Raw genomic sequence first — 14,511 nt, forward strand, 5'->3', positions numbered from 1 at the left:
TTATATTATACATAGAAACCTACAGAGAGGGCATGAATTGAGGCAAACCACTCGTCGAATGATTACTTCTCACGTCCGTTCTTTTTTTAAAGTAGAACAACTCAAAAGAATGTGTGGTGTGGTGTGCTGATTTTGTCACTTACATAACCTTTAAAATGGAACTGATATAAGTTGGGAATGGAGAGTGTCTACTGTCAATTCTGAGGTATCATTCAGCTTTTCCATTTATGCTCTCAATTTTATTCCGTCTACTCAACTAAACTCAGCGAAATCTGCCCTGAAGAATGCCGTTATCCTCGGCACTCGCCTCAATTTTTATCCAACACGGGATGCAAATTCCTTAAGTTTACAATGCTAGACCGTTTGAATATCTAATCTTGCTGACTATAATGGCCAACTGTTGTGCTCTGGGGGCGGTGTCACCCTATCCGGACCAGGATTCCAACGCGCTTAATCACATTCTTGTGAGTTTTTCAAATGAGTCATATGTTGATCAGGTTTTCATGTACATATATGTTTCCCTTATACCTTTTTCATCTTGTTAGTATCTTGGGGAATACCTATATGTATGTTGAAATTTATTTCTTGGTACCTTGGTGGACCTGACGGAGAGCCAAGATTCAACAGGGACTGTCCACTCTAAAAGTTTAGCAGACCCTCCGATTGATTGCGAAACATCTTATGAAGAACGCTGGATTGTTCTGTTTGTAAATAATCAGACACGCCTGACAGTAAGATGAAACACGAAACAGAAATGTTTTTCTGCAGTTGTAGTGGTAAGACAACCTAGTTGTAATAGCCTCTCCTATAAGACCTTTTATGTAGTGCCCTTCTCTAGTTACATCTTTTAGCTTGGTTGTTGTCAGGAATGAGATGATTAGTCTCATCAGATGTTTGAGTTAAAGATAAAAACTCCCCTTCTAGGTCTCACATATCTTTTAGGAGCGAACGCGTTTGTCTGTTCAAACTCAGGCGCGTTCAGCATGCACTAATGAGATAATAATGTTAGGCTTTCCTTTCAAGTCAGTTAACCTGAGTGTGTGTACGCTGATCAGATCTAGAGTAAGAAGTCGAGGCCAGTTGATTAATCCTCCAGTCGAAGCAGAATACCTACCTTGAGACAAGGAAAGGGTGTTTAAGTGAGCCCGATATGGGGACCAAAGGCCTGCCAAGCCTGAATCTGACTTGCCGATTTTCTCGAGTAACGCCTGTCGTTTTCCTAATTCATAAATTAATAATTCGAAGTACCACACACGCCCAGTATTTTCACCGGGTGTTGCACTGCCCAGTTAAAGGTCTACGTAAGTTTAACGTTCCAGGTGTGACTGATAGTGCAAACAGATCACGAGCCAAAGCATTCCTCATCATGATTTCCATCTGCGTTTCGCCTGGCCCAATGAGCGGTATTGTCTTGCTTCGCTATTTGATGGCTCATCAACAGAAACCCTCTGGGCGCTCCAGCTCCAATCTTATCGAGTATCAATAGAGAAGGAGAAGTGGTGGTGAAACAATGAATTATATAAGATAGGTCGACGAGCACGCATCTTTGCTAGTTCTCCTGATCAGTAAGATTCTGGGTACTTACCGGAGGTAGTATTACCGATAACACTTGCTTGTCAGCACCACCTCTACGAATCAATTGGAATCTTTCACTGCGATTTATTTTTCCATTAAGCAGTCTACTTCATTCTTCGTTTTCACGGATACGTATGTACTGGTGATAAGGTATTTTAAGTTTATGGAAATTCTGAGATATTGTTGGCCAAATGGATGGTCCCAAGAAGTGACCCGACTGTTTTCATTGTCTGGAGAGCTTTATTCTTGCCTCTAAATACTTGTTCTTATTTATCTCATGAACACAGGAGAAAATTGAGAACGTATTCATCGTGATTTTCACCGTCGAATGTGCCTTGAAAATCGTCGCTTTTGGTTTCGTAATGCACAGTGGTGCCTACTTAAGGAACGGATGGAATATCCTAGACTTTACAATTGTTGTTTTGGGGTGAGTGCTTTTTTCGACTGTGTTTTAGTTCACATTTTTCTGTTGTTTATAGATTGAAAACCCAATCTCATTTTCGACATTCTGCGATCTTCTTTCCACTGGCCGGTTTCATTTAAATTGGTTTTATCAGTCGCTCCACAGACTGATAACTCCCACATTGACTTAATCCTTAGACCATCGGATAAGCCAAAATGGTCGGCGGGTAACTACGCCGCTTTGATTATTCGCTAGCTTCGAACCGCTAAATGCAACGCAGATAGATGCTTTTTTCAAGGCAGTAAAATTAGATCACAAAGAATTCCAATGGTTTTGAATGTGTCCAAATGTGACTCATGGCTTAGTGAAAACGTATGGTCTTCCTCTCTCTATGCATTACATATTGATTCCAGTTGGTAGTTGGTGGTCTGGACATCCTCATATGCTTAACTGAGTGGATACTATTCAGATACATTTTTCAAAAGAAGTTAAATCGACCTGCGATTTTGTTTGGTCGATGTTGAAATTAAATAGGAAGGTAAAATGATATTTAGACCTCTCTCGAGCAGAAGGTTTCCTCTATTTCCCTGATTAGTTTTGGCAACCTAGTTCTTTATAAACTTTGGTGTGCGAAAAATACAGATAACTCTTCTTGTTCTGTCTATTGCAATATTTGCAATCGGCTCTTGAAAGTTCAGTGACAATAAGGTGTTGGGTCTTACAAGGACTTACAAGGATCGGTACTGCAATCCTTTGGTTAAAAATAAGACTGATGATGAGCACACATGCGCAACCAGTGAGTTCCGTCTATTGTACTACTTCCGCTAATCAGCCATTGATGTGGTGAGGTGAATTGATTACTCGTCACTGTTAGTCGACCTCGTGCCCCTCTGGTTACTTCTGTGTTTAAACATGTGTCCGGAAACGCAAAAATTTTCAATAGCTGTTTCAAATGAATTTTGCACTAGTCTACCCTTACCCTATTTGTTTGTTTATAGTAGTCGAAAACATTAAAGTCCACTGGCCTGTGCTGCTACCAGCGTATCAGTCCGTTAAATGCACTGATTATCAACAATAATACCGTATCGTCGCCTAGCTGCCATGTAACCTCAAGGGAACACTAGGGATAAGATACTGCTCGACTGCCCATGCCTACACAAGAGCAGTAAAGATGCTAGGGACGGGTTCAAGTCCCAGAGCTTGTGGTTAGTATGTTTGCTCCCTGGTCACTGAGCTATTTCCAGCTCATTACCTGTACTTAGCCTCCATACTAGTCGGTTTTGGAGATATTTTACATTCCCATTGGGCGCTTAGCTTCCTTCCACAAGTAACCGGTCCAAGAACTCCGGATTTCCTACTTCACTTGTATCTGTGATATTTGTGATCGGAGGTGGCTTGTCAAACCTGGACTGGGTAAAAATTTATCGAAATTTAATGTTCTTTTTATCGCCCTTCCTGTTGACCACACTTGCAGAAACGCAACCCACCAACCATGCGTCCATAATGTGCTACAATGCAATGACGTGATATTTCATTCTCCCCTGGTCCGCAGGGAGTGTGTGCGGGAGCGGAACGGGTTTAAATTAAAAATGTCTTCACTCACTCGTCCAAAAACGCATTTCCCTCTGACCCTAATTAAGGTCATCGTCCGTTTTCTTGGTTCGACGTACTTTTGGAACTACTCCGAAGATCAAAAATAATTAGTTACACCACCATTCTGATAAAACTGTTGGTGGTAGCGAATTGAGGCAATATTATTCATACACACAAAAAGACAGAAGCAGAGGTTGGAGGCTCTAAGACACATCAAATACCGTTCAGTTCGAGTGGCAGCGTTTTCCCTAAGTGTACAGCAACTCTCAAAACTTACTTTTTTCTCCTCCTCTGTGAGATGGCACTTCATGACAAAGTTTGAAGTGAGCATTCGCCGTCTGATTTGTTTAAGACCTCTAGTACAGTCTCGTCCCTGGTAAGAAGGTTCCATCCATGAGCCAAGTGCTCTTTAGAAGTATTCAGCCCAAAACTGCTCGTTGTAGCATCCACATGGAAGCTTTCAATGAGGCGGGTTTGTGATATAAGTCTACCAAATGAACCGTGAAGATTTATAGAAAAAACTTAGTGCCCACAGGTGAGGCGATCAAGAATGAGGTGTTCAACTTAAGCTTAGTGCATGTTGGCTTGGCAGAGCTTCTGAGGATAAACAATGTGCCTAACAATCGAACCGGTTAATTGCGGCTTCATTTAGAATTTTTAACCCCGCCCGAACAGAGTCACGTTTACCCCAGCCAGTAAGTTACTAGAAAGCCACAGCACACCGTTTGCATGTGATTACTTTCATTTTGCGCTTTCATGTCATAACCTTTCTGTCGCAAAATTTTCGTCATCAGGGACTCCGAACGAGGAACGGCGTTTTCTCGGCAGGCGGTTGTTTGCCAAGTATATAACATGTTTTATTCAACTGAACCTGGTATATATTATTTGGTGTCTTGGCGATTCTGGTTTATACGCGACTAGGTAAACTATTTCATTGTGGATACGGTACAGTCAGCCCACTGATTGCCACCCTTATCATTGATAATAACAGCGAGAGAGAATATGTGTGATTAACTGTCATACAACCATGTTAATTTGTTTAAAGGACTAGCACTAGCGTACTTGACGAATGCACAGGAGATTAACTGTTTGAAAACAGAATACAGCAAGATTTCACTCGCTTCTCTTCTTTCCGTATACGGCGAATCTCTACTCAGGACACAGTTTTTGAATGGGTAGGTAAAAACATGCATTGCGAGCTATCGACAATGTGAGCTTGGTATGTGCACCCAGCAAGGGAGCTCATTCTCGGTTCAAAATTCTATTTTTGATAACTTTTGGATGGTTCCGAAAAATTTTTCGGGCTTCTATCACCAGTTGATTACTTTACCGTTTACCCAGATGGGCTTAGATATGCCGGTGATTCTTATGAGAGTGCTTCCAAGCCACAAATGATTTTGAGATACGCTAGTCAGACTACCGAACAACTCCAACAGTTTTTTGTAAAGTAACAGCCAAAATTTAGAACTGTTTGCTATAAGTCGCACTGTACGTAAATCGTTAACCAAATTTAACTGAAGAACATTGAATAATCTGGGAACAATTGGCTCCGAAAAAATCACACTTTTTGCAATATTTTGAGGAAACTCAATACTATGCAACCCCCGGACAGTCCTCAAGTAGAGATCAAAAAGCTTCTGTTATCATGGTGTCCTCTCTTTATTGTGATACTTCGGGTAGATCAGTGAACTAGAGTGAGCAACTTGCAGCTGATATCAGTGCCAGAGGATTCGTAAAATCCAGACATCGTGTAAGAGGAAACGCAGCCGTTCGAAAGCAGATTCGCACCGGGGATTTCCCCTCTGCTCAGCGTATTCCTTTTTGTTTGACCTTGAGAAATTACGTTTCTGAGTGTATTGCTTTCGTAATTTTGCAGTCAACAAAAAGTACCGCCAACGTACTTGGTTTACCGTTCACTTAACTTCGCATGCTAATGCTAGACAACTAAGTCCATTGTTAGTTGGGTCAACGTTCACACGCTGTAGGTACTTAAATACTGTTTTGCCTACACTTTAATTTGAAGCCTTCAACATTCTGAACAGTATTCACATCCAGGTCCTTGGTATAAGTAATCCAACTGTAGTACTCAACGGTTGGCACGCTGAATGCACAGGTTCACAATGGCACATTTATTGGACGATATATCGAAATCAACCATTCAGTGTCTATTCATTACCAATTTTTTCCTTTGTTGTGTGCACTTCATATGTAAGGGATGGAGAAAGTGAAAATTCGAACAAGTTGCAGCACATTTCTGCTCTCATTTCTTATATGATGCATCAGAGTCGTCAACAGCCCTTTTTACTCAGGATAAACCACAGTGTCTTTCGTTTTTTAAGTGCATCTTAATGTTATGCTTGTTGCATCACACAATATGGAAAATCTCTATTTCCTTTCCATTTCGTAGGTTGCTTCAACCGCTTATTCAAGAAATGGTCGAAGAATCAGGAGTGGACGTAAAGGCTCTGCGCGCTTTTCGAGTTCTTCGACCATTACGTCTCGTCTCTGGGCTTCCAAGTAAGCATTAACATACAGAAACTTGTCTTGGCCCAGATATGCTGATACAGTAAATAAAAACAGCAAGTACTTGCTACCGACAAGACTATCAGTAGTTGTTTGGTCCGGCAAACATCGTCACCAAAGGTCACTCAACACCCATACAGGTCTGCAAGCGAATAGGAACGGCATTAGCTGTAGCAACACTGATAATCATCAACCCATACTACTGCGCTCAAATGTTCCAAAATTTCTGAGTTGGTGTGGTGAGCTGCTGATGGCCGTTTTCTTCCGGGTGATCGCTACATACTTGTTCATATCATATCAGTTTTGACATAATACACGTAGTGCCATTAAAGTCACGTTGTTTCTTGTGTTACTCCAACACTTTTATGCAGTACACCCTCGTAAAGTACCCTAAAACCCCAATGTTAACGTCCGGACAAAGTATTTAATATCGCACCACTTCAGGTTTGAAACCGACCTCAGCTAAATCGACTTGTCACAAACTATGTTCTCGGGAGGTGCAAACTACTGTAGGAACAGTGTTAAGAAATACAACGACAGCAGTTTTGAGCAATAATCAAGCCATAACTCTTAGGTCATTAATCATCCCATATACTAATCACAACCCTTGAGTGGTGATCATCGAGCGCTTGTATACCAGATATGATTGCACACAGGGACCCAGAGCTTAATATCAAAAAATTGCAGAAAATCCGGTGAACAACAAAATTTATTCCTTACTTCCCTATTTATCCAACCGAATTTTGATGGAAAAGAAAGCGAGGACCTAGAGGAAAGATCCCTAACAAGGCTAAAGGAAGTCCTTTGTTGTTGTCTTAAGTCAGCTGTGGAGTGTTCCTCAGGTCGGACTTTACTGTAAAGTCCATACAACAACTTCTGCACTAGGCATCACAACCAGACCATACAAAAGTGTGAAAAGTCCTCAAGGATCTTGGTTATGCTTATAATGGAACTAACTGGTTCATTAACCACATCACATGCCTGATCGAATGAAACGCTGGGGTAATTATTGACGTAAATAATTAGGTAGTTCTGACAAAGTAATGCATAACTCTAATACCTAATCGAAAGAAAAGACGGACGGACGTCAGTAAACTCGCGGCGATGGTTGTGTAATGGTTCCAGCAGGATATTGAGTGAATTTCTGCTTCCTGTTCCAGAAAATCGGCTTGAAACCATACTTTTTTTCAACACAGTGACGCAGCGATATGTGCAGTGTACCGCACCACTGTGAGGTTGCTGTTTCCTAGCTTGGATACCTTGATGCACTGACCCGTTCACATTCCGCATTGATCTACCAGTAACCCGGGTTTATGCGGACACTTATCCTTCGCATATTACACGAATCAAGATGTACCATCCTACTAAAGCTAACGAGTTTAGATTATGAAGCATGTGAGCGAAAGAATATGTTTCTATCAGAGGGAACCATTTGATGGATTTCAGTATTTTTCAGCTCGTTTCCAATCGCCTTTCGTGCCCCGCGGGCTCATTATTCACGATAAGTGCATCAAATTAGGTTTTCGTTCGAACCGGAGTAAGTGTTCCCAATAGTTATCGGTTAATTCGCCAGCCATCTAAATTTAATTGTCCTAAGTGATTTGATAGGTTTATGGCACTAAGTGCTTTTTGTAATGGCAATGCGTTAACATCAAAGAGTACAATTAAGCCTAGTCACGTAGAGGTGATCTTGAATGCGACTCATATTTTTCTTCCTCCTCTACAGGTTTGCAGGTCGTATTGAATGCTATCATGCGTGCCATGGTTCCGCTGCTACACATTGCTCTGCTGGTCATCTTTGTGATCATTATCTACGCCATCATTGGGCTAGAACTGTTCTCTGGCAAACTGCATGCAACTTGTTATGATGTGTACACAGGTAGGTTGGTGGTGCTATGTGGTTGGCTATGTTTTTACACTCGTTGAGGCGCAACTGAACGACAGAAGGGTAGTATGTCAGTGCTTGAGAATTCGGTGGCTGGATTTCGGTGACCAGGTTGATTACCTGATTGTGGAAACGTTCTCTATTATTACTCATCATATAATAGCATATTTGAAGAGGATCCTTTCAGCGTTCTATCTGATCACACATCATCTTCAAGTACCACAAATCCGTATGGATGACTAGCATTTTTTGGTGGATTAGAATCGGACTTGAGACTTGGGAATAGGCAGTCACGGGCAATTCAACAGCTGCCGAGTCCTCAAATGACTGAGTCATACAACATATATTTATACATATATATTTATTTATACAGAGCTACAAATCTGTAGTCTCTGCTTCAACTAATTCAGCGATGAAAAGGCAACTCTGTTCAGTCAGTGGAGAACCAAGCTTGTTAGCTCAAGGCTCAAGGCCCTCGGCCGATTCATAAGTAATACTTCAAAATTTTATAATACGGGCGGTGGACAAACAGTGGGTTATTGTGTTTGGTGGCATGAAGGGTAGTGATTGGCGAGCTATGAGAAAGACACGCAGCCCACAAACCGATTGCACATCACAGAAGCTTGATTCACGTCTACCTGACACTTTGTAACCCGTAGACAAAACTTTGCCAAAGACATTTTCTCAGTGTGTGTGCATAACACAATTCTTAAAAAGATATTACCAACCTTGATAAAAACGGGCTACGTCTGTAATTGGTCTGATTCGTACGCGATCTTGAAACATTTCAATGTTTTTGGTTGCACTTATTAGGCGTTCTTCAAGAGCTCCTTGGGATTCACATCACCATCTTTATCATCAAAAGCAGCAACAGTGCGAGGTGAATGGCGTTTATCGGTTGTATGGTCACGTCCTGTAATTATAACTATACCTTTTCTCAACGCCATAAGGGCATCTCAGTACTTCTTTTTTGCTTACCTGGTCTTAGCCAGATCGTTTAAAAGACAGTTTCCTACATCGACATGTCCACTGATCGGTGCCATCAATGATTTGACGGTCAGCGGTGAGGATCACAGTGGTGCTGATCATAAGGCAGGGTTTTTATACTGAGACGTCACTGCACATTGATTCTGGAGAACCTTCGGTTTTTTATCTTTCCAACGAAACCCATATCTGCCCATCAACCAGTGTAGTCAGATGAGTGCTTGCAATTCTTAGGTAGTGTGTATCCAGTCAACTATTGACCCCTCGTTTGTATGGACTGTTTTGGTTAATTATTGGTTGGTTGACGTTCCAGCCCAGGAATTCGAAAATAATTCGTAGTTTCTCCATCTGTTACCACACGGTTTCAGAGAGCATGGTCAAACTGTTGAAAACAATGTTCCATTGATGCTGACGGCTAGATGGCTTCCGATCCCTGCACTAAATGCAATCCAACATACAATGTCTTCTGTAAATTTTGAGAAATATAAAAATATCTAAGCTTTGTTTGACCGGAGAATGATAGTGAATCCATTATTTACCTGCTAATACTAAGCCCTACCTCGCTGCTTACATGACGAACTAAGTTTGCTCAGCACCAATGCATCTAAAGTGAAGGGTATGTCCAGCAACCCGGTCCGAAACCCAATTTTTCGGCTAATATCCTTATCCATCTCACGGATTAAACGTTTTGAGATTCACCCGATTATCCAGCCGCACGTGTTTCATAGCCTACCACAACGTATCCTTCCGTTCTATAACCACTTTGGACTCAACAACAAGACATGCTCCATAACGGAGCGTTATCTTCCAACTTCCGCTTTTCGGTCAATAAACCAATCCATTATTCATCGTTTGGGGACAGGCGTTGCTCGCGTGTCGCATCACGCATGGCAATTTATTGGTCTTAGATTCGTTTCATCGCTTCTGCCGAACAGCTGTACACAGTGTTATCGGAAAGTTTAACTTTGCTGAAAAACTGGAGAGGAGAAAACTCCGAGAAACGGATTTGGAGTGTGTTTTAAGTCGATGCAAAGGAATTTAGGAGGCTAGGTGACGAAGAATTCGGCAGCCTCTTCAAAATCACGGCTTCAAACCATTGGGACTATCGCTTCTCTGTGTCCAATAAAAACCTAATCAGTTTGGTCGTCATAAATTCTGTCCAAACATGTATTCTCTATCGTTTTCAGTTTCGTTTGTTGCTTTCGTTCTTTCTTCACCACTTATTATCCTTCTGACATTACTTGTCTTGAGTCAGTAGTTATGTATCACACGTAAATTGCCAAAGCTATCGGTGCGAAATCCTCGTGCATCATTGATTGGGTCCATTAATTTTCTATCAATCTTTCTTCTGAACTAGGAGAGATTGAGGATCATCCATCCACATGCAACGTAAACAGACAGAGTGAAATTTGTGGTCGTGGGTCAATTTGTTACGACTTCAAGCTGAATATGAGTCCTGCCGCGGTGGCCGAACGCCAAGCTATTGCAGATGCAGTCGCTGCCGGAAAGGTTATCCCACCGTTACCCACTCCTGAACGATGGGCAGGGCCGAACTTCGGAATCACAAATTTTGATAATTTTGGTCTTTCCATGCTAACTGTCTTTCAGTGTGTCACCATGGAGGGCTGGACCCAAGTCATGTACTGGGTAAGTTCCTCTTCTCCGTAGATTCCTTGTGATTCTTGACCTTCACCAACCTTTTCATGGAACACAGTGCAAGGTCAAAGGGATGATTGCTTGTATTACGTAGTACTGGAGTATCCCTGGCCAATACACTGAACGTTCGAGGTGTACACAGTTAGCACCTGACCGACGACCACTTCTCATTCAGCCAGTGAATATTTCTTTCACCATCGATCAATCAGTAGAGGCGCATAACCGTCTTACCGGGGCTCACTTGCCCACTTGTCCACAAATAACCTCGGAAATAAGAAATCCCAAATAGTTGAGTAATGTATCAGATATAAACTGTCTCATATCTGACAGAGCTCAAAAGTGTTCCATCAATCAGTTTTTCATCTTGAATATACGTATCGAGACGTTTTTTACCTAAAAGTATTTTCTTGTGTTACTGAGCGAGTCTGTTTCACGTAAATGCCTGTGATGAGCTAGGTTTGTCAGGTTGTTCTGTAGGCGTTAGTATACTTGTTAGACTACTTATTTTCCTGCGCTTAGCCAGATCAATCAACTGCGTTAATTCATCATAAATGGCCGCTTCTGTGCATTCAGTCATCGTTCGATCAGTTACGTGGCTAAAAAAGCATCATTCGGTTGCGTCTTCGACGTAATCAGGTTTTTGAGTGAGCTTGGACACCTAGAAAGCTCTTACGAATATGTAAGATGTTAGAGTGGGCAATCCAACACGGCCTTGAGTTCGAAAGTTTTCTAAAACTGTAGACATTTTTACAAGTTCTATCCTGCTTAATGTTTTCTTGACACTGGCGCATTTTCCCGTTAAGTATGCTTCAACTGAATTGCGGGCGGTACTTCAGCATTGTTCAGGCGAGAAAAATCAGCGCCGTTTGCTGTCTATTCTCGTCCTTTGTGGAGATGTGGAGTGTTTATTTGCTGTTCAACTTAGCACATACCTTTTTAAACCCTTTACTGTTATATCAGTTATCAGAACTCACTTTTATCAGGTTGTTCCATTGATCTTAAAACGCATGTTTGAAGCCGATTACTCAGGAACACGTTAATTAAATACATTTATTTACAAAGTAAATAGGTTTTAACAGGAATCCCCACTGAATCCCAGCTTATTCCGCCACCTGAAATATGAGTTGACCTTCGTGCAGCACATTAGTTGAAAAATAACATAAACGAGAGTTTCAACTTTGATCCACTCGTTAACACCATCATAGTTTGCAAATTAGTGCGTTCCGCCCCAAGGACAGCTAAACCGATTGTGGGCTGTCAAACAGCCTATGAGTAGTACGGTTCTCCGAGAAAATACACATACTAATTAGGTTCCCTAAAATACAAGGACTCCACAGGAGAGCGTCCTTGATATGTTTGAACCTGCCATTTTTCCTTCAGTAGTTGGCCACGAGTGACTGGTCTGCAGTCATGCGCACTTTACGCATCAATGAAATCGGTTTACGAAGATTGAGTGGAAGCTGCTAACACTGGATCCGACATGAATGGAAAATTGGTTGTGGACATAAAAGCAAATAATTGCACAACTTATTCCACTGCCATCAACATTGCCGTGTGAGCATCATGTGTCAGCTGCTTCCGGCACACAATACGGTAATGTTCTTAGGAAAATGTCTATCAAAGCCAATCGGTGACCCCAACATACGATCCGGTGGGAAAGTAGCAATCAGGTGGTTAATGATGCCAACGTTTCGGATCCACATGGTGATTTTCATAGGGAGCTATATGGTCATGCCTGTGGAGTCGAAGTGCTCCCTGGGACTCCGCTCACAGATATCGAGTACGGAGACGACATAGCTCTTCTGGGATCTGATCCCGTTGTAATGCAAACAATATTAAATAATCTAAATAATTCTGCCTCGCGGTTCGGCATGCGCTTCGCACCTGCAAAGTGTAAAGTGCTACTGCAAGATTGGGTGGGCTCGAACCCTAGCCTCGTGCTTGCGGATGAACCGATTGAGGTAGTAGCAGCTGGGCAGCTGTATCAGTCCCGGTGGTCCCGCGAAAGATGATATTTCCATCCGTATTGGGAAGGCCAGAGCAGCTTTTGCGAACCTACGTCACCTGTGGCGTAGGCGGTCGGGTTTACAGTGCTGCGGTGCGCTCCATATTACTATATGGATCAGAAACCTGGCCGCTGCGCGCCGAGGACGTCAAAAGACTTTCAGTGTTTGAGCCTCGATGTCTTCGGAGCATTGCCCGAATCTGGTGGGAACACCGGATCAGCAATTCTGAAGTACGTCGAATTGTATTCGGGAGAAATAACTCACCCTCGATAGATGAACTGATCACACTGCACAGGTTGCGTTGGCTTGGCCACGTGCTGCGTATGCCAGTCGACCGAATTCCTCGAAGGGCTCTTTTCGCACAACCACGTGAAGGGTGAAAGAGAGCCAGAGGCGGTCAAACAATGACTTGGCAGCGAAGTATGAAAGCAATTACCAGCAAACTCAGCTGCGCTGGTCACTGCCGTCTTCCTGGATGGGGACCCCGAGACGGGCCACATCAATGGCTAGAGACATTGTCAGATATGGCCCAGTCGTGCCCTCAATGGCGCTTGTGCATCCAAGCTATTGCCTTCAATGCATAGCTCCTTTTCCAACACCCCCCACTGGACAGCCCACTGTACCTATCCCCCTCCAAAACATCGGTGAACGAAACTGCGGCAGCTACAACCACTGTACGACGAGTACGCGGTTATTACAGCTGACAGTGATGATCATGGTGATTAGTTGGTCATGGTTTCTTGCACTAGAAAATCGGAGCACGCCATCAACCAAAGTTGTATCGACGTACCATGCTAGGGATACCTCACGAACCTCTAGCCCATTGCATGACTATGCCGTTTCCAAGCTAAGCTGAGAAACATTAAGCGGCCTGAACAATTTCGACAGTTTTGGGTCTGGGCTTCACTTTCCGGATAATGGAAAATAAGATATGCAGGCTACCCAAAGTATATTAATGGTGCGCTCCAATGTACACCTTTACTATGAGAAACAATTTGACCCGCATGTATGAAAAGTGTTATGTAGACACTGAAGGAAGCGATTTTGTGAACTGTGAAGGCTCGTTGTATGTTTTGTCGGAACATAGGAGGCTTCACTCATACCTCATTGGCGACACCGTTCAAGTGATTATCGTAAGTGGTGACGCACATAGGGCACTCCATAAATCAGTGTAGGAACATAGACGACTATTAGTTACTCTGGCTGAAAGTGAGCCGAATTACTGATAATGAGACATTCGAATCAAAAATGCAGTTTCATGCTTGAATTGACATACTTGAGACTTGGATCAAATGAATCAACTTTTGATCGAAAAGAACAGGATCCACGCAATCCGGTCGTCTTGTTACCATCAATCCTAGAAAGCATGAAGGCTTATATGCTAATGTGTTTGGCTACAAAACTCATTACTACTATTAGTGAACTGATCTACTCGAGAATCTAAAGATTTCGTGTCCAAAGGAGAATTCACCTAGAATGATTGGTGTTTGGTTATTCATCTGCTCGACATCTTGGCAATTCTGTGGACCAAATATCCACAATCATAATGGAATGTCCGGGAAACCATTTCCAAATTTGGTAGACTAACTTTGAATGAATGCAGGTCATCAATATCAGTACTCTTGTTCAAAAAGGCTACTTAGGTTTTCCGGATTCGGAAGCACTCAGACAGATCTGTGGTTCCTTTGGTGGGAGAGAGGGAGGGAGGTGACGTATTAGTACACCTAGTTGCTTGATTTTCTGGACACAAGTGGCACGGATTGACACGTTGGCAATATGTCCTCAATTCCGTCCACACAAATACACACACAAGTACGATGTTCGCACTGATTAAAATGGACTATCTAAAGGGGACAATAAAAGCTGGATGGCAATATAGCATTGCT

General features: G+C 42.5%; 1 protein-coding gene across 1 annotated transcript in view; it reads left to right on the forward strand.

The window, feature by feature from the left end:
- Positions 1 to 389: 389 nt before the first annotated feature.
- T265_01818 (hypothetical protein) overlaps positions 390 to 14,511 on the forward strand; it is a gene marked incomplete at both ends in the record, with an annotated part of 34,228 nt that continues 20,106 nt past the window's right edge. Inside the window, 6 exons of the mRNA XM_009165928.1 lie at positions 390 to 464; positions 546 to 566; positions 1,863 to 2,002; positions 5,979 to 6,088; positions 7,821 to 7,973; positions 10,321 to 10,610. Coding sequence (XP_009164192.1) covers positions 390 to 464; positions 546 to 566; positions 1,863 to 2,002; positions 5,979 to 6,088; positions 7,821 to 7,973; positions 10,321 to 10,610 — 789 coding nt within the window. The remainder of the gene's footprint in view (positions 465 to 545; positions 567 to 1,862; positions 2,003 to 5,978; positions 6,089 to 7,820; positions 7,974 to 10,320; positions 10,611 to 14,511) is intronic.

This window comes from Opisthorchis viverrini, assembly GCF_000715545.1.
Source record: "Opisthorchis viverrini unplaced genomic scaffold opera_v5_20, whole genome shotgun sequence".
In the NCBI taxonomy this organism is placed as follows: Eukaryota; Metazoa; Platyhelminthes; class Trematoda; order Opisthorchiida; family Opisthorchiidae; genus Opisthorchis; species Opisthorchis viverrini.